General features: G+C 45.3%; 1 protein-coding gene across 10 annotated transcripts in view; it reads left to right on the top strand.

Annotated features, from left to right (window-relative positions):
• The window catches only part of ZNF384 (zinc finger protein 384), a 36664-nt gene extending 11446 nt beyond the window's left edge, over positions 1-25218 (top strand). For 8 of the 10 annotated variants that reach the window (XM_075001481.1, XM_075001428.1, XM_075001490.1 and 5 more), the window contains 5 exons: positions 16935-17159; positions 17745-17927; positions 18710-18788; positions 19725-19883; positions 20058-25218. In XM_075001481.1, the coding sequence (XP_074857582.1) occupies positions 16935-17159; positions 17745-17927; positions 18710-18788; positions 19725-19883; positions 20058-20330 (919 nt within the window). In that variant the 3' untranslated portion in view covers positions 20331-25218. The remainder of the gene's footprint in view (positions 1-16934; positions 17160-17744; positions 17928-18709; positions 18789-19724; positions 19884-20057) is intronic. The other 2 variants (XM_075001500.1, XM_075001509.1) reach the window with 1 other exon arrangement.
• Positions 25219-25701: the final 483 nt, after the last annotated feature.

Genomic DNA, 25701 nt, shown 5'->3' with positions numbered 1-25701 from the left:
GGGCGTGGGGCATGGCCTCTGGGTTGTGGGGGTGGGCAGAGATATGGGGTTTGAAGGTCAGGAGGTGGCTCTGGGCTAGAGGGAGCTCAGAGAGTTGGGGCTAGAGCTTACCTGTTTGGCTTCTGGCCAGTGGTTCTGAGGCAGACTGCCTGGTGTCTGCCTGTCCTGGGGCACTGCATTGTATCCTCTCTTGTGGGGAAGGGCTTGAGGCTCCCTGGCATACTGCTGTAGCCACAAGCCCAACCCGCTCAGCTTCCATTGTCCTGGAGCTGGCCAATGGGCATGCAGAGCCAGTGTTCAGGATGGGGGCAGCATGTGGAGTCCAATGAGGCCTGCCTCCCCTTCCTGTTCCCCCTGTCATTGCTCTGTGGTGGGACCTGGGAGAGAGGTGTCTCTCCCGGCCACTGCAGCTGCAGGGCTTGGAGAGTCTTGTTTCCCCACTGCAGCCCTGAGTCCCAGTGCAGGCTTAATAGGAATCTGGGTGGCAGTGCAGCTTAGAGGGGACTTAGTCTTTAGCCGGGAGGAGAGGCTCAAAGATGATAAACTATGGGTAAGATCAGATGAGAAACAATCAAATGAAAAGGTCTAATGTATCAGGAAATTGAAGACAGATAAATAGTTACAAATGTTGAAGGTGCTTATTAACAAACACTGGAAGTCTAAATAATAAGATGGGTGAACTAGAGTGCCTCATAGCAAAGAAGGATATTAATAGAATGGGCATCACAGAAACTTGGTGAAATGAGGACAGTCAATGGGACACAGTCATACCAGAGTACAGGATATATCCAAAGGGCAAAACAGGTTTTGCTGGTGGAGAAGTAGCACTATTTGTGAAAGAAAATGTAGACTCAAATGAAGTAAACGAACCCAAATGTTCTGTACAATCTCTACAGATAGTAATCCCATGCTCTAATAATAATAAAATATAGTAGTAGGGATATATTTCTTACCACCTGCTCAGAATAGTGATAGTGACTATGAAATGCTAAAGGAAATTAGAGAAGCTATACAAATAAGAAACTCAATGATCGGGTATTCCAACTATCCCCATATTGACTGGGTACACGTCACCTCAGGGTGGGGTGCAGAGAACATTTCTTGGGACCTCAAATGATTGTGTCTTGGAACGCTTGGTTCTGGAACCCGCAAGGGGAAAGGTAATTCTTGATTTAGTCCTAAGTGGAGCACGGGATCTGGTCCAAGAGGTAAATATAACTGGACTGTGTGGAAATAGTGACCATAATGTACAGTAAACTCCAACTTACGTGTAAGTTGCGTACCTGAGCAACCATATGTAATTCAAAGTTTGCATAAGTCAGGACAGGTCATCTGTCCTGGCTGCGCCTGGCTCCCTGCTCCCATAAGCAGCTGGGAGTGCAGAGCCAGGCACAGCAGCACTGGCTAGTTTCCCTACAGCTTCCTGCCACTTGTGGGAGCCAGGAAACCGACCAGTGCAGCAGCGCTTGTCAGTTTCCCAGCTCCCCCAAGTGGTGGGGAGCTGGAAACTGACTGACTGCTGCTGCACCAGGCTCCCAGCTGCCCACCGCTTGCTGGAGCCCGGAAACTGACCAGCACAGCAGCGCTGGTCAGTGCAAATGGAGGGGAGCAGGGAGCCAGGCTGCTGCCTGGTTTCCGGCTCCAGTGAGTGGCGGGGGAGTGGGGGACAGACCAGTGTGGCTGTTTCCCGGCTTCCCCCAGCTCGGGGAGCCAGGGACTGAGGCTGGCAGGAGGAGTGCTGCACCACCTGGATGACTTCACTTGCTGATTTCGACTCGCGTTAATCCACATAACACACAAGTCAAAATTGTGTAAATCTGGGTTTTACTGTAATACAGTTAATGCTCCTGTGATGGGGAAAGCACCTAAGCAGCCCAACACTATGGGTTTTAATTTCAGAAAGGGGAATGACACCAAAATGAAGAGGTTAGTTAAAAAGAAATTAAAAGGTACCATGTGAAAAATAAGATCCCTGCAAGCTGCATGGAAACTTTTCAAAGACACCATAATAAAAGCCTAACTTAAGTGTATACTGTGATTAAAAGACACAGTAAGAGTACCAAAAAAGCAACACTGTGGCTTAACAACCAGGTAGAAGAAGCAATGAAAGATGAAAAGGCATTGTTCAAAAAGTGGAAGTAAAATCCCAGTGAGGAAATGGAAAGGAGCATAAACTCTGTCAAGTTAAGTGTAAAAACAGAATAAGAAAAGCCAAAAAACGGAGTTTGAAGAACATATAGCCAAAAACTGAAAAAGGTAATAACAAAATGTCTAAGTACATCAGAACCAGGAAGCCTGCTGAACAACCTGTGGGGCCACTGCATGATCAAGATGCAAAGAGAGCACTCAAAAACAATGAGGCCATTGCAGAGAAACTAAATAAATTCTTTGCTTTGGTCTTCACGGCTGAGGATGTTAGGAAAATTCCCAAACCTGAGCCCTTCTTTTTAGGTGACACATCTGAGGAATTGTTCCAGATTAAGGCGTCATTACTCGGGGTTTTGGAACAAATTGATAAACTTAGTAGTAAAATGTCACCAGGACCAGATGGCATTCACCCAAGAGTTCTGAAAGAGCTCAAAAGGGAAACGGTGGAACTGTTAACTGTGGTTGATAACTTGTCCTTTAAATCATCTCCTGTACCTAGTGATTGAAGGATAGTTAATGTGACACCAATATTTAAAAAGGCTGTGGAGGTGATCCTTGCAATTATAGACCGGTAAGTCTAATGTCAGAATGAGGCAAATTAGTTGAAACTATAGTATAAATAAAATTGACAGACACATATATGAACGCAATTTATTGGGGAAGTCAACATGGGTTTCTGTAAAAGGCAATCATGCCTTACTAATCTACTAGAGTTCTTTGAGGGGATCAATAAGCATGTTTACAAAGACAATCTAGTGGATTTAGTGTACTTAGATTTCCAGAAAGCCTTTGACAAGGTCCCTCTTCAAAGGCTCTTAAATAAAGTAAGCTGTCATGGGATAAGAGGGAAGATCTTCTCGGGTACTGATAACTGGTTAAAAGACAAGGAATAAATGGTAGGAATAAATTCTTTGTTTTCAGAATGGAGAGAAGTAACTAGTGGTGTCCCTCAAGGGTTCCTCCTGAGACCAGTCCTATTCAACTTATTTATAAATGATCTGGAGTAAGGGGTAAATAGTGAAGTGGCAAAATTTGCATGATACGAAGATGCTCATGATAGTTAAGATCAAAGCAAACATACTGTTAGAAATCATTTTAAAAGAGGTAGAGAATAAGACAGGATGTCTTGTTGCCTCTCTATAAATACCTACATGCAGTCTTGAATATTGCATACAGATGTGATTGCCTCGCCTCAAAAAGGATATATTGGCATTGAAAAAGGTTTAGAAGAAGGCAACAAAAATTATTAGGGGTTTGGAAAAGGTGCTAAATGAGAAGATACATCGAAGACCGGGATTTTTTTATCTTAGAAAAGAGGTGACTAAAGGGGGATATGACAGACGTCTATAACATCATGACTGGTGTGGAAAAAGTGAATAAGGAAAAGTTATTTATTTCCATAACATAAGGACCAGGGGTCACCAAATGGAAATAATGGGTAGCAAGCTTAAAACGAACAAAAGGAAGTTTTATTTCATGGAGCACATGGCGGTCCTGTGGAACTTCTTACCAGAGGATATTCCAAAGACCAGAACTTTTACAGGGTTCAAAAAAGATCTAGATAAGTTAATGGAGGTTAGCGCTATCAGTGGCTGTTAGCTAGGGTGCGTAGGAAGGGTGTCCCTAGCCTCTGTCTGGAAATGGATGACAAGAGGGTTTACTTGATGATTACCTGTTCTGTTCATTCCCTCTGGGGCACCTGGAATTGGCCACTGTCGGAAGACAGGCTGCTGGGTTAGATGGACCCTTCATCTGAGTATGACCATTCTTATGTTCTTATAGCCCCACTTACTCATCTGTTTTCTAAGCTGAGAAATCCCAGTCTTTTTGATCTTACATGGAAGGTGTTCCACCCATCTAGTCACTTTTGTTGTTCTTCCCAGTCTTTTATTTTTTTTCAATTCCAGTATATCCTGTTTGAGATAGGGTGACCAAAACTACATGTAGTATTTGAAGTGTCAGTGTACCATAGGTTTACATAGTGTCCTTATAGTATAGTAAAAGCTCAGTTATCTGGTATTTGCATAACATGCACGTTTAGTTAATTGTCATGCTGTGGGCTGACTGGCTGGAACTGGCAAAGCAAGCCATCTGCCCATCCGGGGCCATCGGAGTAAGGCTGGCTGCCCACTGCCTGGCCAGGGGTGCAGAGCAGGGCTGGATGCCAACTGCAGCTTGAATATCCAGCTCATTTTATTAAGCAGCATCCCCCGTTCCCCAGGGTAAGAGAGAGAGGTTTTGTGGCATTTACTGCCTTATCTGCCCCCTTTCTAATGGTTCCTAACATTGTTAGCTTTTTTTTTTTGACTGCTGCACAAGGAGCAGATCTTTTCAGAGAACTATTCACAATGACTTTGAGATCTCTTGCTTGAATGGTAACAGCTAATTGATGTCCCATTATTTTGTATGTATATTTGGGATTAAGTTTTCCAGTGTGTGTTACTTTGCATTTATCGACATTGAATTTCATCTGCCATTTTGTTGTCAAGTTTTATGAAATTCCTTTTAACTCTTCTAGCCTGCTTTAGAATTAACTATATTGAGTAATTTTGTATTGTCTGCAGATTTTGCTGTCTCACTGCTTATTCCCTTTCCCACATCATTTATGAATATGTTGAATAGGACTGGTCCCAGTACAGCTCCCTGGGGGATACTGCTATTTACCTCTCTCCGTTCTGAAAACTGTCCATTTTTTCCTATATTTTTTCCTGTCTTTTTAACCAGTTACTGATCCAGGAGAGGACCTTCCCATATACCTCATGGCAGCTTACCTTGCTTAAGAACCTTTGGTCGAGGGACCTTTTCAAAAGCTTTCTGAAAGTTGAGGTATACTATGTCCACTGGATCACCCCTGTCCACATGTTTGTTATCCATCTCTGAGAATTCCAATATGTTGGTGAGGCATGATTTCCCTTTACCAAAGCCGTGTTGACTCTTCTGCAACAAATCACGTTCAGCTGTGTCTCAAATTCTGTTATTTACTGAAGAAGAGCTAATGAGACACCAATTTTCAAAAAGGATCCAGAGGCGATCCTGGCAATTACAGGCTGGTAAGCCTGACGTCAAGTACCCCGCAAACTGGTTGAAACTGCAGTAAAGTAACACAGAAGATGATTTAAATGACATGCCAGATTAGTAGTTCGTCATTTTCAGAATTGAGTTCCTTCAGAACTCTTGGGTGAATGCCATATGATCCTGTTGACTTATTACTGTTTAGTTTATCAGTTTATTCCATAGCTACCTCTGTCCACACCTGAGTCTGGAATGGTTTCTCGGACCTGATCTGCACTCTAGCTTTGTATTTATATAGAACTACAAAGCTATGTTGGCAGCACGATGTCAGCAGGAGAGCTTCTTCTGGTTAGTGTCTTCATTAGAGTTCTGCAGCTGTGCAGCTGAATTGATGGAGCATTTTGGGTGTAGATTTGCCCTCAGATTTGTCAGAATGGGTCACATCCTCTGCAGGGAAGACACATGCAGATAATTTATTTTCCACAATGGCCTTATCTTCCTTGAATGCTGCTTTAGTACCTCAATTGTCCAGTGACCCCACTTGCTTCTTTGTGAGGTTTCCTGCTTCTGATGTACTTACTTTTTTTTTGATAATTTAGCTGATTGCTCTTCAGATTCTTTTTTGGCCTGCACAATTATAGGTTTACACTTCCAATTGCAGAGTTCACACTTTATTTTCCTTGGAAGGATTTAACTTATTTTTGAAGCATGCCTCTGTTTAACCAGGTGGCACTTTTTGATGCTTTCATTGTGGTTTTTTGTTTTGAAATTTGGGATATATGTTTAAGCGCAGCATGTATTCTGGTGTATTTAAGTTTCCATGCAGCTAGAAGACATTTTATTCTTGTGATAGTCCTTTTTAATTTCTGTGTAACAGGCTTCCTCATTTTTGTGTAGTTCCCCTTTCTGAAGCTAAATCCTCCTATGGTGGGTTTCTTTTTAGTGCCCGCTCCCCCACAAGGATATCAATTTAAGAAAATTATGGCTGCTATTACTGAGCAGTTCAACTGTATTCACCTCCTGGATCAGATCGTGGTCACTACTTAGGACTAAATTAAGAACTATACCCAGTCAGGTGTTGAAATCCCCCATTAATACTGAGTTTCCTATTTCTAATCTCTCTGAGCATTTCACAGTCACCATCACCGTCCTGGTCAGGTTGGTGGTGGTGAATTTGCACTGCTCCATTCTTGTTATTCCAGCATGGAATTTCAATCCATAGAGATTTTGAGATACAATTTGATGGCAAGAGAGAAGACAAGGAGCTGGTGGGACTATAGGTGGAACAGTTGAAGCAAGGATGTCTGAGAGAACAAGGGGGAGAGGGAAGAGACAGACTGAACAAGGAGTCTGAGCAGGGGGAATTGGGACTAGCAGAGCAAGGAGCATCTGAGAGTGGATGAAGAGGTGGTGTGGAAGGGGAGACAAGTCCTGCGTGGGCAAAGAGGGTGAGATGACAGGCCTAAGGAGCAGAGATGTGAATGAGGTCTACAAGGAAAATGGATCTGGTGTGAGGATCCTGGGAGGGAATGCAACAGGGTTGGGCAGATGAGGTCAGCTTTGAGGGTAACAGGCAGAGGGCTCTGTGACCACTAGAGAACATTCCTCTAGAGAGCCTGGAATGGAACCAACATGCTTGAGTCTCATTCTTCTGCCGTCAGCAAATACCTGTGAAACTCATTGGCAAACTGTCTTTTCCCCCTTTAGTGATACTCCGCACAAGGAATGACAACTTGCTGTCAGTTACTCTTAGTTCAAGTAGCATAGATCAGTGCAGTGGATGTAATGACCCGTGTGGATGTCAGTGCCACAGCATGGCATTCTTTTGTTTTTGTTTTTGTTTTTCCAGTTAGCTTTTTTAAGAAACCCAGCAAAATTTTTAATATGTAATAAAACACCCACACCCACACACTTGTTAAAAGAAAATTAGGGCTGCAAAATCAAGACTAGACCATAGATTACAGGTTGAGTATCTCTTGTTCGGCACCCTCAGGACCTGGCTGGTGCTGAATGAGACATTTCCCAGGCCACGGGAGGTGAATGTTGTCTAGCACGGTACCAACACTTCCTCTGTTTACTGGGCTCTGAGAAGATACTTAGGGGTAACTTACAGCTAAATAACAGCACAGGCCACTCGTGTTTTTACGGAAAGCAAGTAGGTATTTGTGTTGCTTTGTGTTGTGAGGAAGGTGATGTAGTGTGTTGTCTGGTTTAGTCAAGCCACCTCAGGTGATAGGGGGATTGGACATGGCTGGCCTCGCTTGTTGGGTGTAGGTGGCACATATAGCTTTGATAGCATGTATATCAGTAGGATTAATGTTGAACAGTGTAATAAAGACCACTGATACTGTGAATGCCCTGTCACATGCAGGCATAATATTCAACCTTAAATTTTGAATGAAGATGTCTCAGAAGTCAGAGTTAAAGTTGCTAAAGCTGCTTGATTTAACATTTCCCTTTTTTGTAGTATTGTTCTTAAAGACTGATCTCTGGCCTTCAGGCATTGGTTATTTGTAATTTGGAATGCTCTTTTTTTCCTCTTCATAAAGTACTCTTGTGTATGTGTAACCTTGACTCAGGCCCTTATTTTGTGTGCTGAACCATTGCTGACTTGTTAAATACATACATTTGAAATCTTGTAAAAACTGGCTTTAATAACTAAATACAATACACTCTGTGGTTTAGCCCTGGACTCAAAATCCTTGCCTAGATCACTATTACCTGGTTGTGTTTCTGCAGGCTTCCTGCCTCATACAGTTAAACAGTGTCTATGAATAAGGCAGAGGAACTGTTAACTGAGCGCTGTGGGGTGGGGTGGGGAGTGCTGTTCAGTTGTCACCCCTGGCACCAGATGAAGCAGTGAGATAGTGCAGGGGTGAGCACGGTGGGGAGCAGGCCTGGGGGAGGGGTGAAATTTCATAAGTAGCAGGGGCACAGTATGGTTGTTGCTGGGTCTCAGCCTCATCCGTCTAATTGAAAATATTGAATTATGTTCTTGTTTTTGTGTGTGTATTAACATATAAATAATGATTAAGAAAGCTTTTACATTCTACATACTTATTTTTTCCACACATGCCAAAAGGATTTTTTTTTAATCTGAACATGACTGAAATTTCTATCAGTTTGGATTCAGTTAGACGAGCTGGAGGCCCCAGCGTAAAAAAGTTTGCTAACCCCTGATGTCGTGGATATAAGCGTGATTGTTTTCTTGAAGACTGTCACAATCACATAAGTTTATAGACACAGAGTTAAGGCTGAACATCCATGATTAACTTTGGCATTTCCTGAGCTGGGATGGCTTCTGTGTAGTTTTTACTTTTCAAAGGTATTTTTAAAAATAAAAATTACTTATTTTAAATGAAATACATTGTTCTCAAGAACATGGTGATAATGCACCTGGAAGGAGTAATTTGAACTCCTTTTTACATGTTGGGAACTAAATTAACTATAACCCCTCAGGAAAAGACCTGGGCATTACTGAGAACAAATTTTCATTTAAATTCTATATGGTACAGCATCAGTTAAGCAAAACAAAGCAGTGCTGGAACAGACATGCAGTGGGATGGGAAATAATTCTGAGACTATATTATAATGTTATTGTGTAAAGGACTTCATCTGCGATTTCTGGGCCTTTCAAAAAGAATGTACTAAAAAAGTGGTGTTTAGAGAGAGGCAGTGAAAATGATTAGAGGCAACTAATGACTGAAGTGGAAAAAAGGCTGATTAAGATGCCCTCATTAAAGTTTTTCATAATGCAAGGGCAAAGAGACCTTCAATAAAATTGAGAGGCAGAAAATTAAAAAATTATGAATGGAAATTATTTGTTATAGCTGATGTAACTGGATTGTCTCATTATCCATATAAATATCTAACATGCTTTGAATTCAGCAAAGCCACAGATTGGCTGTAAGCAGCCCGTGGGCCAGATGCAGTTTGCTAGGGTTAGCCCCTGGTAGGCTGCTGGCACATTATGTACTTGTGCATCTGCAGGTATGGCCGCTAGCAAGTCCTGGTTGGCTGTAGATCATCATTCCTGGCTAATGGGAGCTGTAAGAAGCAATGTCCTGGTCCACACTGCTTCCCACAGCTCCCACTGGCTGAGAACAGCAATCTGCAGTCAGTGGGAGCTTCATGTGGCCATACCTATGGACATAGTGGTAAATAAAGTGCCAGTGGCCTGCCAGAAGGGGTCTTAAGCACCTTCACAAAAGCATACAAGAATCTCAGCCTCACGCTGAACGTCAAAAAGACCAAGGTGCTCCACCAACCCTCGCCAAAGGGACGATCTTGTGTACCTTCTATTGAAGTCAGCGAAGAACTGCTGGAAAGTATGGAGCATTTCCCGTACCTTGGAAATCATCGTTTGAGCTGTGCAAGCTCTGCTTTTGCCCACCTGAGACAATTGGTCTTCAAGATCCAGGACATCTGTGCCCAGACAAAGGTCCTTGAATACCACGTAGTGGTTGTCCCAGTGCTACTATATGCATGTGGAACCTGGACAATATACAAGCGTCATTTGAAGGCACTTGAGCAATATCATCAACTCTGCCTCGGGAGAATCCTAAATATCTCTTGGGAGGATAGGCGCATGGACACTAGCATCCTGGAAGAGTCAAACATTACCAGCATTGAAACCATTATCATTCATCAACAACTTCATTGGACTGGTCACAAGGTTTGGATGTCTGATCAGCACCTCCCAAAGCAGATTCTGTTTTCCACGTTAGAGGAAGGACAGAAGAGAGTTGGGAGCCGGAGAAAGCAATACAAGGACATGCTGAAGGCACACATGAACAAGTCCAGCATCAGTGTCGACACTAGGGAGAACATTGCCCAGGACCAGCCCCAGTGGAGAGCAGTAATCTGTTGAGGTGTTGGCGCAATTTGAGAAGTCCCGCTGCAGTGTAGATGAGAGGCTCAGGAGAAGAAAAGAATGGCAGAACCTGCCCTGCACCCCTCTAACAGCTACCCACACCTGCTCCTTCTGTGATAAGAGCCGTGGCTCCAGAATTGGGCTGGTCAGCCATCAACAGACTCGCATTAGGAGGGTGACATGAAGACGTCCTACTCGTTATCGAGTGACTGCTGAGAGACACAGACCTTTCTGTAAATCATTCGTAGAGTTATAGCTGAAAAGCTGCTGTACAAGAACTAGAAGCCTGCTCTGTTAGAGCCCTGGACCTTGGTGATCAAAAGAGAACAAATATGTGAGTATCTTGTCCCTGTTCCTTTGATGCATAATATTTGGCACAAAAATATTTGTGAAAACTTTTTAGAAAAAACGAAAAACATCCTGTTTTTCAAACTAATTCTTTACAGTGGCCCCAAAAACTCATCTTCTACCCAAGGATCACATATGCAAAATTTCCAGTTGATCGGTTTAATTTTGTCTGCAGAGTAGAGCTTCTTATAATGGAAAAAGAGTTTTTCCAGTGACTGCACATAAGCATCCCATTCTTGCTGTCTGTGCACACTGCTCATGGCAATCAGCAACTTCTTTCAGTGGAACCTGTAGAGCGGTTCGAGCACCCTGTGCTGCCACACACTAGTGTGTGCAGGTATAAAGGGCAGAGCTACCCCATCCCTCGTTCTTATTGCTTGCTATTGCCAGAGACAGTTGTAGCCCCTGTTCGTGTCCAGAATTGTTTTCTCTGTGCCCTGGTTACTGGGTTTCAAGTAATATACTTCTTGTTCAAAGCCTGGGCCAGTGAGTGACCCAGGCATTAGTTGTCTTGAGTGCCTGAGCAAAGCAAACATGAAAGACCAGGAATTCAAACCTAGAATGAGGAAAGATAGGGAAGTGGCACTCAACACAACACTGGAGCTGTCCCAGTCCAATCTGGTTCTGAATTGCGCAGCTTCAGTGAGAAGCGTGTCTAGAGTCCTGGTGCTGATCCCCTCTATGTGTGCTGAAGAAGAAATAAGTTTTCCAAAGAGGCTGTGATCAGAAGTCGTTCTCCACTCTAAATCTGGCAGAAGAACGGGACGAGTAGAGTTCATCTAAAACCTGAGCCATTCCCCTCCAAGTCCTTGCTGAAGCTGGCACACTTGGCTCAGGAACCTTTCAGCCCATCAACTGCAACGGCCCCATGGGGAGGTCCAAGCTCCATGCCAGCTGTCCTGAAGGCATTCACGGTGGCAAGTGCTCTGCCTCTCGATACTGAAGCTGTTGTTGGTTCAGGAGTTAGGTCCTCTGGTATCATCGTCCTGCCTGGTACGAGCACCAACGGTGCAAGTTGTAGTACTCCACCAGCTGCCTACTTCCGAGACAGTCAGCCCAACGGTACCATCTAAGGCAAGAAGAGCCATTTTTTCCCCCAAATATGATATAACAAACTCAGTAATTCAAGAGCTGCAATGCACATGAAACGGTCCTTAATAAATGTCGAACCGTACTTTTTGTAACCCCCTGTTTTAAGAACAGCCCCCAGGCAGTGATTTGTAATGTGATACATGTTTGCTGCAGCACATTCACAAACTTTTACATATTCTATTTCCTAGCACTGCATGTGTGTTTGTACCACTGTCGTCCTGACCTTCACTCCTGAACCTTCTCTCTCTCTCTCTCTCTCTCTCTCTCTCTCTCTCTCTCTCTCTCTTTGGAGGATGCTCATGGGAGTTATCCAGAGTTTCAAGATCACATGTTGTTTGCTGTTTAGATATGAGTTGTTCATTGTTGGTCTTTCAGACATTCACCATTTATCAAAAATAACTAGGAGGGTATTTCTTCTGTAGCTTTGCAATTATAACATCGGGAGCTGTGAAGAAGTCCATAAAGAGCTGCCTGTGGCTCTGGGGCCTCAGGTTGCCGGCTCCTGATCTAAGTGGAAGTCAGCAATGAGGGTGATACTTTACCTGTCACCAGGCTCTTGGTGCTAGTCCCACGCACCGCCTGGAGCAACCCATCCATGGTCAGAGGAAGGGGAAAGTGTCCTCACACTCAGAGGTTGGATCTTACATCTTACAACCCCCCAGCAGTACCCTTTGAGCGCCTCCTCCTGTGCCTACCATTGTCATCTCATGATGGGAGCTGCGATGGGATTGTGGTCAGGGGGCCACTGAGGTCTAGTCCCACGTCAGTGGCCTTTTTGGAACCTCTGGGATTCCCCCCCTCCCCACCCCGCTTCTGAATCTTCCTGTCCTTGTGCTGACTCCATGCCCTCATCTATGCAGGTGGTGACATCACGCTCAGCTGCTCCATCTGTAGTGTCTAGTACCATGCCCGGTACTGAGCATCAAGAAGAGACACTGGAAGTAGAAGAACAGCCTGCAGAAGGAATTTAACCCCCTCCAGGCTTGTCTTCCTCCACATACTCTCTGGATGGGATGGCTTCCTTGGAAGCAACTTCACCTCCTTCTAGTGACTTTCAAGCTTATCAGGAATCATTAGAGGTGGCTTCAGACTTGGGCATTCATATTTGAGAAGGTCAAGGAGCTCTCACATTGTCGGACATGTTATTAGGGCCCCCATCAAGGTTCTGTGACACAACCTTCATTGCCTCCCACCTCAAAGCAGGCAAAGTCAAAGTCCTAGGTTCCCTTCTGATTATTTGAATATCTTTATTCCTACCACCTGCAAGTCATTACAGGAGCTTATAAGAGTGTATGACAGGGCAGCAGGCTGTCCCTGCTATCTCTCCTCTCCTCTCCTCTCCCCATCCCACCCCCCTGCCTGCAAGAAAAAATCAAAGGCTACAAAGATTGAACTTCTTTAACAGAAAACTTGTTTAACTGGAGGACTGTAGATTTCAATAGCCAATATGGCACAGGTTCTGCTGGGGTAGCATGATTTTAATTTATATCTAGCTCACAAAACTGGAAGGGACCTTGAGAGGTCATCAGGTCTTGCTGTGAGGGCAGGGAACTGGACTCATCAGCATCCCTGACAGATTTTTTTTTTTCTTTCAAAATCTATTTACCCCTAGCCCCTAAATGGCATCCTCAAGGACTAAGCTCCCAACCCTGGCTTTAGTAGGCTAATGCTCAAACCACTGAGCTATCCCTCTCCCCATGAGACTTCATGGAGAGGTTCAAAGAACTCCTTCCCTAGGCAGGAATTCTCTTCCTTGGCGAATGAGAGCAGACTGAATGATAGTGCTGCTGCAGGCTGGGCTGGATGCAGCTTTCTCAGCATCAAGAGCTGTGGCTTCTGTGGTTGCCGTGAGGTGATCCCTTTTGGTTACAGTCTTCTTCCCTGCAGTGTTCAGAATGCTATTCAAGACTTGCCCTTTGAAGAGTCTTCTGTTCTTGGACCAGATGGACAGCAAGCTTCATGGGCTGAAGGAGTACCTTAAAGTCATTAGATTTATATATTCCTGGTCCAGTCAAAAAGCATTGCTTGCCTTAGCAGATGCACCATTTTTCTGTTGCATGTCTTGGACAGAATTTGTCAAAAAGTTGTTCAGAGGTCATATATGTAGGCCTCCCCTTCCTGCTGCTTTGGCTCCTGGCCCTGTAAGATATCCGGGAAATGCCAAACAGTTATTTTGTTGGCCTGTTGATGTCTCCACTCCACTCTCCAGCTCTTTGGACCCAAATTTCTTCACTTTTGCGAACACTCTGTCTCATTTCCTTGTGTTTGGTCCCAGTTTACTTCAGACTAGTGTGTCTTGAATGCTGTTGATGTGGCCTGTGCTTTCCAGGTTTTTTTTCAATCCCTCTGTCCTCATCCTTCTGGGACCACTCTCTCAAGGAACTCTTCCTCTACAGGGTACAATCTCTCCTAGAAAAGTTCCATAGTGTGTCAGAGGAACAGGGTTTTATTCCATCAATTTTCTTCTTCCAAAAGCAAATGGATGGAGAGTGTATATGGGGCGTGTTAGACCAATTTTAGACCTCAGTCAACTTAAGACATTCTCTAAAGTTTGTGTGGTTACCTTAACTTCTGTTGTCCCCACCGTCCAGGAAGGAGGTTGGTATGTTTACATCAGCTTTAAAGATGTCTGTTTTCATGTGGCAGTCACCCAAGTGCACAGGAAGTACCTCAGATTTCTGGTAAATCGAAATCTTTACCAGGTTACCATTACCATATGGCCTGTCAGCAACTCCATAAGTCTCTACAAAAGTTGTGACCTTAATAGCTGTTGTCCTCAGAAAATCTGGAGTTCATGTGTACCCCAACTTGGAAGAATGATTGGTTGGGATCTAGTCAACATTCAGTGCTCTTGCACTGCTGGTCAACACAGACAAGTCTCTCCTCTCCCTGATCCAGAGAACACAGTTTTACAGGGGCTCTACTGGAGTCTACTCAGGCCAGCGCTTTTCTTCCAGACTCAAGCTTTTAGGTAATTTGATCAGTTGTTATATATAGCGGAGCTCACTTGATCACAACACCATGTACCCATTTGAGGCTCCTCAGAACAGATGGCCTCGTGCGTTTACAAGTTCAGTATACCAGACTGTCCCTATAATTCTACAGGATGGGCTGGCATCAGTCTTTTTGCTGAGCTATCTGCTAGGCTCAGTCGTGAAGGGTGCCTTCCCGGGTCCTCGCTTCTCTAGGTTGGTGGACAAAGTTCCCATTGTCAGTCCACAACAGATGCTCCTGTTAGTGTTGGGAACATCTGCCATTGGCTGCAACTCATTCTTACAGGCCTTCTGTGACCCTTGTCTATTTTTTTCGGTATCGTTTTTGAAGTATGGATACCATAAACATGACATAGTGTTCAGTACCAGTATCACTAATCTTTTTTTGGAGGTAGTATTTATTCCTACCCAGTAGTCACATCTACATGACATTCCACTACTTGTGCAGCTTCTGGTTATGTTATCCCTCCTAACTACAACCTTGCATTGAGAGCTTGTGTTTAACTAGTTATATTTTCAGCATCACTGCTTTCAAGGGTACAGTCAGCCATCCTGTAAGTATGGGGTGAAAATTCCCCCAAAAGTTCACACTGTATTTAAGCCCAAGATTGAAACCCTTTGAAAGGTTTGGGGCAAATTGAACAAAACATTTGAAGATATTTGGGATAATAAGTGGACTTCTGGTTCTCGGACATCATTCTTATTCTTCTTTTGGATCCTCCTCTTCAAAACAACTTCATGTTGACTTTCAGAATATCTTACACTCTGATTGTGGTGAACACTGGTGCCCATGGTTGTCTGAGGAGATACGTGTCTTATCTTGAAAAGACAACATACATGCAGGTAGCATGTGAGTTAGGTAGCCGAGTGCCTTATCAGTGCATTATATAGATGCATACATTTTACTAGGATCTGAGGGGAAAAAAAGATTGATTGAGAAGCAGGGGAAGATGAATGTGCGAATGACTGGGGGGAAAAAAAGGTGAATTTATGAATGGAGGGGGAGGAAGAAGCTGTGATCCGTGGCACTGGTGGGTATCTGCACAGGAAGTGGGAGTCCCAGCAACAGGACTTGGAACAAGGGCATGACTGGATGGGGCCTGGGGAAAGGTCAGGTAAGATTTGGGTAACCGTATTTGTTCATTGTGTACACTCGTCAAACTGATCCATATTTTATAAATGCCACCTTGCCCCAATGTAATTAGCTGTGATGTGGGGAAAGGGGGTGGACACAAACACAGGGAGAGGGGCACGGTCTCTTGGGGAGAAAAAAAAGATGCTTTTGAATTTGAGTGGGATGTCAGAACACGTAATGGTTCTTGCTGACTTAAAGTAGCTACTGAGACTCCTATCACCAAGCAATTCTTAAACATGCAGGAAACTCCCAGACCACCCCCCCCAAAAAAAGTCATCAAAATAGAATGAAAGTTGGAAAAATATTTGAATTAGTCAAAAATCCTTCAGGGGCCTTCTTATTTCTCAGACATTAGCCTGGGAGTTCCAAGTGCACGTTCCATTTTGCTAAAAACCCCAGAAAATATCGAAAAGTCTGCAAGTGAATAATTAAGGGCACAACAAACATAACTCTGCCCCTGTAGTGGCATCCAGAAGAGTAGCTAGAGACAGAGCTCTACCTTGCCACTGCAGCAGCAATCATAAAACTTTTGGACACCGTTAAACAAATGGTGTTTTGGAGCCATGTGGAGTCCTCGGAAAAAACCTGTCTATCAGTTCCTGATAGATTACAAACAAGAGGTCAGAGGTTTCTCCCTGTTCAAAGAGCCCATGGGCCACCAGATACACATCTGACCAGAGCACTACTGTGTCCAAAATCCTAAAGCAATGGAATATGGCAATGCTATGGCTAGAGTGAAAGAACTGAGTTGCTGAAGCATCATGTTTGGTATTCAAGGCACATTTGAAACCATTTGTAAAAACGTTCTCTGGAGTTCCCATTTTCAGTGTTCTACTCAGACCGTACAAATACAATATCTTCCCCAAAGGGGGCAGAGTTAAGATGGTGGTTATTTTAACTGCTTAAGCAGACTTTCCTAACAAATAAATAATAGATTAACAGTGTTTTTTGTCTGGGAATTATTTCTGTTCCCATCATGACTATCTGCTTATGCTCTTTCTAGATTGCTATCCTGTCTCCCATTTCTCATGTCTTCACCAAGCTAAGTAGATTTAGTTCTAACTCTCCAAGAACTTAACCAGCCTGGTCCCTGGAGCATGTCTGTTCTCTGATCTCCCCCAGCCTGTCGCACCTTTTCTGAGACTGAGGGGCCCACAATCTCAGGAATACGTGCAGTAAGCCAGGTGGAGTCTCTCCTGAGAAACAGAGGGACTATCCCCTCCCAGCTCTGGGACACACAACGTCTGGTGCTGAGGACCTCACCCAGTTCATTTCAGTGCATGTTGGGGCCTGTCCCATATGACACTCTCTCTTCCCCTCACCCCGGTCCCAGGTGCCGGATGTGTTCGCTGACGTTCTATTCCAAGTCGGAGATGCAGATCCACTCCAAGTCTCATACGGAGACAAAGCCACACAAGTGTCCTCACTGCTCCAAGAGCTTCGCCAACAGCTCCTACCTGGCCCAGCACATTCGCATCCACTCAGGGGCCAAGCCCTACACGTGCAGCTACTGCCAGAAGGCCTTCCGCCAGCTCTCTCACCTGCAGCAGCACACACGGTAAGGGTGGAGAAGGCCGGAGCATTGCACACTGCATGTTGTCGTCATCCCAGCATGCTGCAAACCCACTAGGCTGGGGCAGTCACTGTTTGCCATAGGCTGGGTACCTCCTGCACACACCAGGTCTGTAGCGGTTCTCCCACATACATGGGGCCGGGGGGGGAAAGTCAGGACAGCCTGTTCTTAGGGACATCTGGAGAGAGGTGATTTTTGCTGCGAACCCTAGCCTGATGGAACCAGCGGGATGCTTGAGTAGGTATAGGGCTGTGTCCATATCCCCCAGCACAGTTCTGCCCATACCACCTGTCTTGCCAGCCCTCTGCTATTTCAGTCCTGGGCTTCCCACACACAGCTCTGCCAGCACCCCTCAGTCTAAACTGCGTAGCTCCTCTCTCTGGCCCCCTGGTGCAGCTAAGGCCTTGGTTTTGCACCCCTGGGGGGAGTGTGGGTTCAGTCCACGTCTGGAGTTCCTGTGTGTAGCCAGGTAGCGTGGTGCTGTCCCACCCCCTTGGTGCCCTCATTCCACCCACACTAGCCAGATGGTGGTCGTGTCCAACTGCTGCTGCTCCTCCTCCTCTTCGGCAGGATCCACTCCAAGCTTCACACGGCGATTGTCAAGCCGCACAAGTGTCCTCACTGCTCCAAGAGCTTCGCCAACACGTCCTACCTGGCCCAGCACCTCCGTATCCACTCGGGGGCCAAGCCTTACAGCTGCCGCTACTGCCAGAAAGCCTTCCGCCAGCTCTCCCACCTGCAGCAGCACACACGGTAAGGGGCACAGGAGGCTGGGGCATAGCCCTGGCCCCGCCCCCCGCCTCCCCAACCGCCGGCATGCACCTGTGGAGTACACGCGCCAAGCATGCGGGGGGCGGGTAGGGGATGCGGCAGGCTGCACTCACAGGAGGACACCCACCAGAAAGAGGACGGAGTGGAGGCTGCGCAGGAGACACTGACCACGTCAGGGCAGAGGTGGGCACATCCTGGCCTTGGGGGATCCTTGGTCTTGCACCATGGGGGGCACAGAGAGAGAGACAAAGGTCATGAGGGATCCCAGCCTGGCACTGTGGGGGTTGGGCGCTGAGCCTGAGTGTGTGGAAGCTTTCTCTGGCATTGCAGGGGGCACAGGCACCAACACTGACCTCTGATGAGATCACCCTGAGAGGCAGAGAATTGTGTGCACATGCACTGAGCAGGAAGCATGTAGGTCTTTTCATGGCGCTACGTGGGGCACCAAGGTGGCACTTCTAGTTGTGTGGCTGCCTATGGTGGGGGCAGAGAACCTGGACATACTGCAACCTCTCTCGGCACTGGTACAGATACCAAGCTGGCCTGTCACTCCCGCCTTTGTCGCCTTCTTTATGTAGTCTCCAGATTCTCTTCCAGCTGGGCATAAGAGCAGAGCCAGGGCTCCCTTGTTTTAGTCAGGCTAGAGTGGTGTCTAGATAGCACTGAACCTACCCCTATTTGAGTGGCTATGGATATCAGGGTCACGGAGATCCTTTTAGACTTCCTGTTGACTGCATCCCATTTGTGCTCTTCCTCCCCGACAGCATCCACACTGGGGACCGACCCTACAAATGTGCCCACCCAGGGTGTGAAAAGGCTTTTACCCAACTCTCCAATCTGCAGGTAAGGGTGTGAGCTCACCTCAAGCCTCACTGGGGGAGCACACAGGACTGCGGAGAAGGAGTGGGGTGAGGAGGAGAGAGAGAGATATTTGGGGGGGCCGCTCTGAGTGTGCCGGAGCTGCAGCCTAGGTCGAGGCTCTTTCAGCACCGCTACCCCCAAAACAAGTCAAGCTCCATAATGTTATGAGATTTTTTTTTTTTTTTTAAATGTTGGGTTCTTTTCATTTGCTGTCTGGCCTTTAAGGTCACGTGTTCGATCTTTTCTTCCCAGTGATGGGGACTAGCAACTTTTTTTCTAGCGAAGCCTGTGATACTCTGGAGCTGGGGCTTTCAGGAAAACACCAGATAACCTGAAACTTTTGGTAAGGTCACAAAAGCTAGGAGCTCTGTGCTGACCCGTTGATGTGGCAGGAAAGGAGAAGAGGTGGAGGACCAGAGGGATCAGAGATGTCACTGGTGGTGGCCTGGAACGTGGCTGCCTTTGGTACCCCGTAAGGGGGGGTGCGCAACATGTTAATGGAGGTTGTAGGTGACACTAAACGGAGAGGAGCTGTAAATAGGAAAGAATAGAGGCTCTGGAGGAATTGTTCTGTCGCTAGGGCTGAAGTGAATCTGGCAGATGTGGGAGCCTAGGGTAGAGCCTGGTGTGGAGAGCAGTATGGGATGCAGGAGCCTGGGAGAAGAAGGGGATGTGGGAGTAGGGAAGGATGGAAGAGAGGGGTTGGGAGTCCCCTCTTCAAGTAATGCCAGTATACCAAGAGGTGGGAGACTAGGATGGTGGGGGACTAGAACTCAGAGCTCTGTCACAAACAAAGAGGCCCGAGCCCCATTGCTTGGGCTACAGGAGGCCTGTGGCTTGAGATGGTGTAAGTCATGAGGGGGCAACTCTAGCTCTAACATCCAATTCCCCTCCCCATCTCCTTTCACCCCTTTGCAGTCCCACAGGCGGCAGCACAACAAAGACAAACCGTTCAAGTGCCACAATTGCCACCGCGCATACACAGATGCTGCCTCGCTGGAAGTTCACCTGGCTACGCACACAGTGAAGCACGCCAAGGTCTATACTTGCTCTATCTGCAGCCGGGCCTACACCTCAGTGAGTATCACCTAAGGAGGGGCAGGCAGGGCTGAATTCCCCTGGTGGGCAGAGATTTAGTTCTCATCCTGAGGAGATGCTGGGTGGATGAGACCTTGAGATCTGTCCCCAGTGGATCGCTGATGCCTGCTTTCCCAGGAGCGCGCCCTCATCTTCCCTTCCTCCCCACAACAGGAGACCTACCTGATGAAGCACATGCGGAAACACAACATCCCTGACCCACAACAGCAAGTGGCGCAGGCCCAGGTTCAGGCCTCGCAGCAGCAGCACTTCCAACCGCAGGGTGGTGGGGCAGCAGGGGGCCCTTCTGGAGACACTAACCCCCCCAACCCTCCATCCCATTGCTCCTTTGACCTGACCCCTTACAAGACTTCAGAGCACCACAAGAACATCTGCCTCACTGTCAGCACCAGCACCATCCAGGTGGAACATCTCTCCAGCTCCTAGGGAGACTTTGACCCAGGGAGCAGAAAACCTCTCGTGCATAGCCTGCGCCCAGGGGCAATGCTTGTGCAACGGCCCCTCCTTGTGCAACAGCCTCTGGCCTCTCCTTGTGCAGCAGCCTCTCCTGGCAGCATACCCTGTTCATGGCAGTTCCTGGAGTGATAGCCTATCTCCGCAGGCATCTTGTGCAACAGCCTGTTCAAAGGGAGATACTCTCGCCTGCAAAAGCCCCTGAGCTCACACGCAGAGGAAAGGCCTCGTTTTTGCTTCCTGTGTAATTTTAAAGCAAGTCTTGAAGGCTGGTGGAGGGGGCATCCTCTGGGGCCACATGTGGCGGGAGGGGATGGAAGGAGGCTGTTCGTGTGCAGAGGGGCTTGGACACATGCTGGCACTGAAGATTCTGACAGGGTTCACAGTGAGAGGGCTCTTTTTTTTTTTTGGATTTCATTAAGTGGCTAAAGGAAAACATTCTCTCGCCTGCTTGTGAAAGTGGGGAAGTGGCAGTTCCCCTGCCCCAAGCGAGGATAGCTCCCCTGCTCCTTGGGTGGAAGGGAGAATTCTTGGGCACATGTGAGGTGAGGCATATTCTCTGGGCTTTTGACATTGCCTAGGATGTGGCAGGGCTGCAATTTCTCCTGTCTGCCACTGAAGAGCATGGGCAGGGTCTGTCTCTGGTCTGGTCGTTGTCTGTCTCCCACCCCAACTGTAGGAGAGAGACCCACAGAGATGCAGGGGAATAGGTTCCAGGTCACTGCTGGACCTCCCCTCCGTGGCTAATGCAATAGTAGCTCAGTCTCCCTCTCCCCCAAAAAGAGAGTCTGCGGGCAGCATCAGGAAACCAAAAAAGCAGTGGGAGGGTAAGAGACTCCCTCAGTACTCATTGCCCCACCGCTCCCACATCCCCTTCCCAGGAGGGAGAGGCAGGGATTCTTACCCTTCCTCCTCTCAGTTCAGCAGCCTATCTTCTGGTTCCTAAAGGGAGTGGCAGAACAGAGCAGCCTCTTCAAGGAGCCAGCAGGAGGCAGGAAAAGGCTAATTCCTCCTGCTCATGTCTCACCGTGGGCATTCTTCCAGGTTCCCTTTTGCCAAGATGGGCTGGACTCAAATGGTAATGGTGGCCTCTTGTAGAAACAGGACCAGATGGATTCCCCAGACGGTGGACGATGGAGGGAAAGGAACAGGCACCCTGCAAGGAGAGACCAAACTAATGAAGTGGGGGAGCTACCAAGAATGAACTGAAGGCCCCTTGAATTTATTAAAAAAAAAAAAATCTATTTCCTACCCCGGCCCGCTCTGTCCTTGCTGTAACTGTTTCTATCTCTGTGTTTATAAAATGCATTATCCTGGCAAGTTTTTATTTTCAATCTTCAATTCCCACCCCCTTCTCTCTGTCAAGTTTTTTTCCTTGCCCTACTTTGTTGGTACTTGTGGTTTCTGGAGTATTATGTAATTACCTGACTTTTACTTGGATCATGAAAGCTGGCTCAGAAGAAAGAGAACAAAGAAGCAAGGGAAGAATTATTTTGGGGGATTAAATGCCAACCCTGCAAGACCCCAGGCTTCTATAACGAGTGGGGTTGGGGGGAGGACAGAGGGGTGCTTTCCAACGTTGTACAGAAAGAAATTGGGGTAGAAGGCTTGCAGAGGCATGGAGATGCTGAGGTGAGCATGAGCATTTTTCTGCTCCTATGCACAAGGTAAGAGGGTGAGAACTCCATTTCTACCTATGTGCCCCAGGGCATCCATGTAAGCAACTGTAAACGTGCATCTCTACCTTCGACTGTGAACAGCTCTGATAGTGAAGAACATGCTCCTGCCTCTGCGCATTGGGCCTGAGTGAGCTGGAGCTGTGAGTTTTAACATCCTTATGCTCCTCTGCATGCAGTGCTGCAAATAGCCATGGGATTGTATCATCATTTTTAGGCTGGGAAGGACTAGGTAGGTCATCTATTTTGATCTGTATATCGCAGACCATTAAATTTTACCCAGTTACTGCTCTGTGGAGCTCAATCACTTTTGTGTTGGCTGAAGCTTATCTTCCAGCGAGGCACCCGTGCTTGATTTGAAGCAGTAGAGAATCCACCATTTCCCTTTGCAGTTTGTTCCACTAGTTACCTTCACTGTTAAAAATCCTGTCTAATATCTAATTTAAATCAGTCTAGCTCCAGACTCTAGCCAGCAATTCTTATTATGCCTTTCTCTTCCAGATTAAAGAACCCTTTAGTACACAGTGTTTTCTCCCCACAAAGATAATTAGATACTTACTAAAATCAACTCACTCCTCAATCTGAGAAGGTAAACAGATGGAGCTCTTTACATCTTTTACTATAAAGCATTCTCTACAGCCCTGTAATCATTTTTGTGACTCTTCTCTATGACTCATCCAGCTTGTCTACATCCTAAAAATATGGACCCCAAAACTGGATGCAGTATTCAGTTTAACTACTATCATGTTCAGGGGCAAAATCACCTCCTTACTTCTCCCCAGTGCTCCCCTGTTTATGTAGCCAAGGATCATATTGGTCCTCTTTGTATCACTGGGTGTCGCATGTCTATTATGACATCTAAATTCCTTTGTGTCCCTGCTTTCCAGGATACAGTCTGTAGGTGTGAACCATCATTCCTTGTTCCTAGATGTGTAATTTTTGCACTTGGCTGTATTAAAATTAATTTTCTTTTCAGTGGGCCTAGAATACCAAGCAATTCAATTGCCCTGTAAAATTGATCTGTCCTCCTCATTCTGCTAATCTGTGTTTTATCAACAAATTGTGCAAACAGTGATTTTTTTTTTTATAAATATGTCCAGATCACTGACTAAAATCTGGCCTAGTGGAACCCCTGTAGAAATGCTTTCCTTCAATGATAATTCCCCACTGCCAACTACTTTTTGAGATGTCACCCAGTTTAACACGTGCTGTAGTGGTATTAAATAGTGCTATTTTTAAATCAGAATATTCTTGTGCTCTTCTAAATCAGACACTTTGCAAAAGCTTGATACAGCCATGCAATTATCTTTATGAAGAAAATGTGTAATTGAAACAAAGAATGAAATCAAATTTGCATGATAAGACCTGTTTTCCAAGAAATCATCTTATCTGGCATTCATTGTATTTCCTACCTTTAATGCTTTGCTAATAGAAATCTACTTTTAGTCTTTTTCCATTACTTTGCTTGCAATTGTTATCTGGCTAACCATTCCATAGTTATCTGGGTCATCCTGCAACATTACCCAGAAGGCACAGCCTAGACTGTTGAACAGCTGTGTCCTCAATTCTCCAAGCTGGGATGCCTTCTGCACTGCGTCATTTGAGAGTACCACTCCTGGTCTGCTCTCACTCAGTATCCAGCATGTAAATTAGTCCTTTATGTCCTGAGTGCTATGGCCAGCTACTTTATTAATACACTATGGGAAAACACCAGGAAATTCCCAATCTCAGACTTCCGCCAGAAATATGTGACTTACAATGCCCAGCTCTCTCCTGGGCAACACAAAATCTATAAAATTTGTCATTTATTAGTAGGCAATGATATGCATAAATTCTGTTACTGCAAATGGAGTGTCCCAAATAGTTCAGTCCAAGCACACTCGTTTAGGTAAGTCAATAACACAAGTTTACTAAATACACAAAGATTTTAAGTGATTACAAGTAATGAGGCATTGAAGTCAGAATTGGTTACAAAGAAATAAAAGGTAAGCCAATACCTAACTTGATAAGCTATGTGAATTCAAAACAATAGTTTTGCTCACCATGTGTTGCAGTAGTCTCGCTGAATTACTTTAAGATAAGACCCATTCTGCAGTTCAAAGTGTGGTTTTTGTTTTTGTTTGTTTTTTTTTGTTCCCGAGATATTTGACTGTCATAGGTAGACAGGAAGGAGTATGTTGGGGCATCTGTTCCCTGTTCTTGTATCTTTTCTTGTTCTTTGAGAATCATCTGTAACTGGAGTTCAAGAGACAGGAAGCTTGTGGGGACTAAAAATTCCAACTGTTCCTTTGGGTAAGATGTAAATTTCTCACTTACATTTCCCCTCCCCCCCAAAAACCAGGTGCTTGTCCATTTAATTCACTGACACCTGGCTGAAGCATCAGTTTGGCTATTTTCTCAAAGTAACAGGTTTATACCCGTTTCCCCAGATTTGGAAATCTTACATTGTACAGCAAAAGCTTATAATTTTACATTCCATGTTGCTACACGCATTTTGCCAGGACAATAACGATCAGCAAATTCTGAGTATTAAAGTATAAAATTTATCATACCCCTAAAAAAGAGGTGAATGTAAGGCTGCGGACTGTCACACATCCCACTTACCCTAAAATATTGGCATGATGGCACTCCAATCTCTAGAATTTCTCTAGTATTCTGAGAGTTATCAAAAATTAACTAATGAGCCAGAGATATCAGCCAACCCTTTTAGGATTCTTACATACCCAGGCCTCCTTATCTAAAAAGGTGTATCCCAAATAGATTATATTTAACATTCTCCTTGGTTACTAGTGAATTGGAATGTACTTCAGTGTCATCGTTAATATCATCCTGTTTCTTTCCAAATACAGAACAGAAATATTTATTGAACTTTTCTTTTCCTGCATCATTAATAATATTGTCATCTCCATCCAGTAATGGGCCTGTGCCATTGCTGGGATATTTTTTGTTTCTTATATACTTTTAAATGTTTCTTGTCATTTAGCTCTGCCAGCCATGGACTTTTCCTTGATGTCTTTAGCTTCCCTTATTGATTGTTTATATTCATAACTTCTAATTTATATAAATTGCTATATATTCTGCCTTTTCCAATTTTTAACACATATATATAGAGATATATAATATTATTTCTAATTGCTGCCTTCACTTCACCACTGAACCAGGACGGTCTTTTACCCAAAGTATTCCTCTTTCATGATTGTGGAATCATGGCCTTTTGGCCATCAAATAAACTTTTCTTAAAGAATGCCCAATTTTCACTCACATTTTACTGTCTGAATATTTCTTCCCAATCAATTTCACTCATAGTTTTCCTCAGCTTTGGAAAATTAGCACCTTTAAAGCATCAAGTTATGTACTATTGGTTGGGACCATTGTCTCGTTGCCTGTATTATATGGAATAGGTAATGATCATTGGTCCCTAAGCCGCTGCCAACTTCAAGTACAATGACTTTCATCTTTATTCATAATAATGAGATCTAAAATGTTACCTTATGTTGGGTGCAATACCTTTTTTGTTAGGAAATTATTGTATATAATTTTTAGAAACAATTTCTACTGGTTGTATGAGTCCTCAAGCTGCTGTCTTGCAAACTGAAGTTCCTGGTATCAGTACAGTTTTTCTTTCTGTAAATCAGGTAGGTGTTTGAGGGGTAACTCATCCTGTTCGG

This window comes from Carettochelys insculpta, chromosome 1 (assembly GCF_033958435.1).
Source record: "Carettochelys insculpta isolate YL-2023 chromosome 1, ASM3395843v1, whole genome shotgun sequence".
Taxonomy (NCBI): domain Eukaryota; kingdom Metazoa; phylum Chordata; order Testudines; family Carettochelyidae; genus Carettochelys; species Carettochelys insculpta.
The sequence above is the reverse complement of the archived record's forward strand: the minus strand, read 5'-3'. Positions and strand labels throughout refer to the sequence as shown.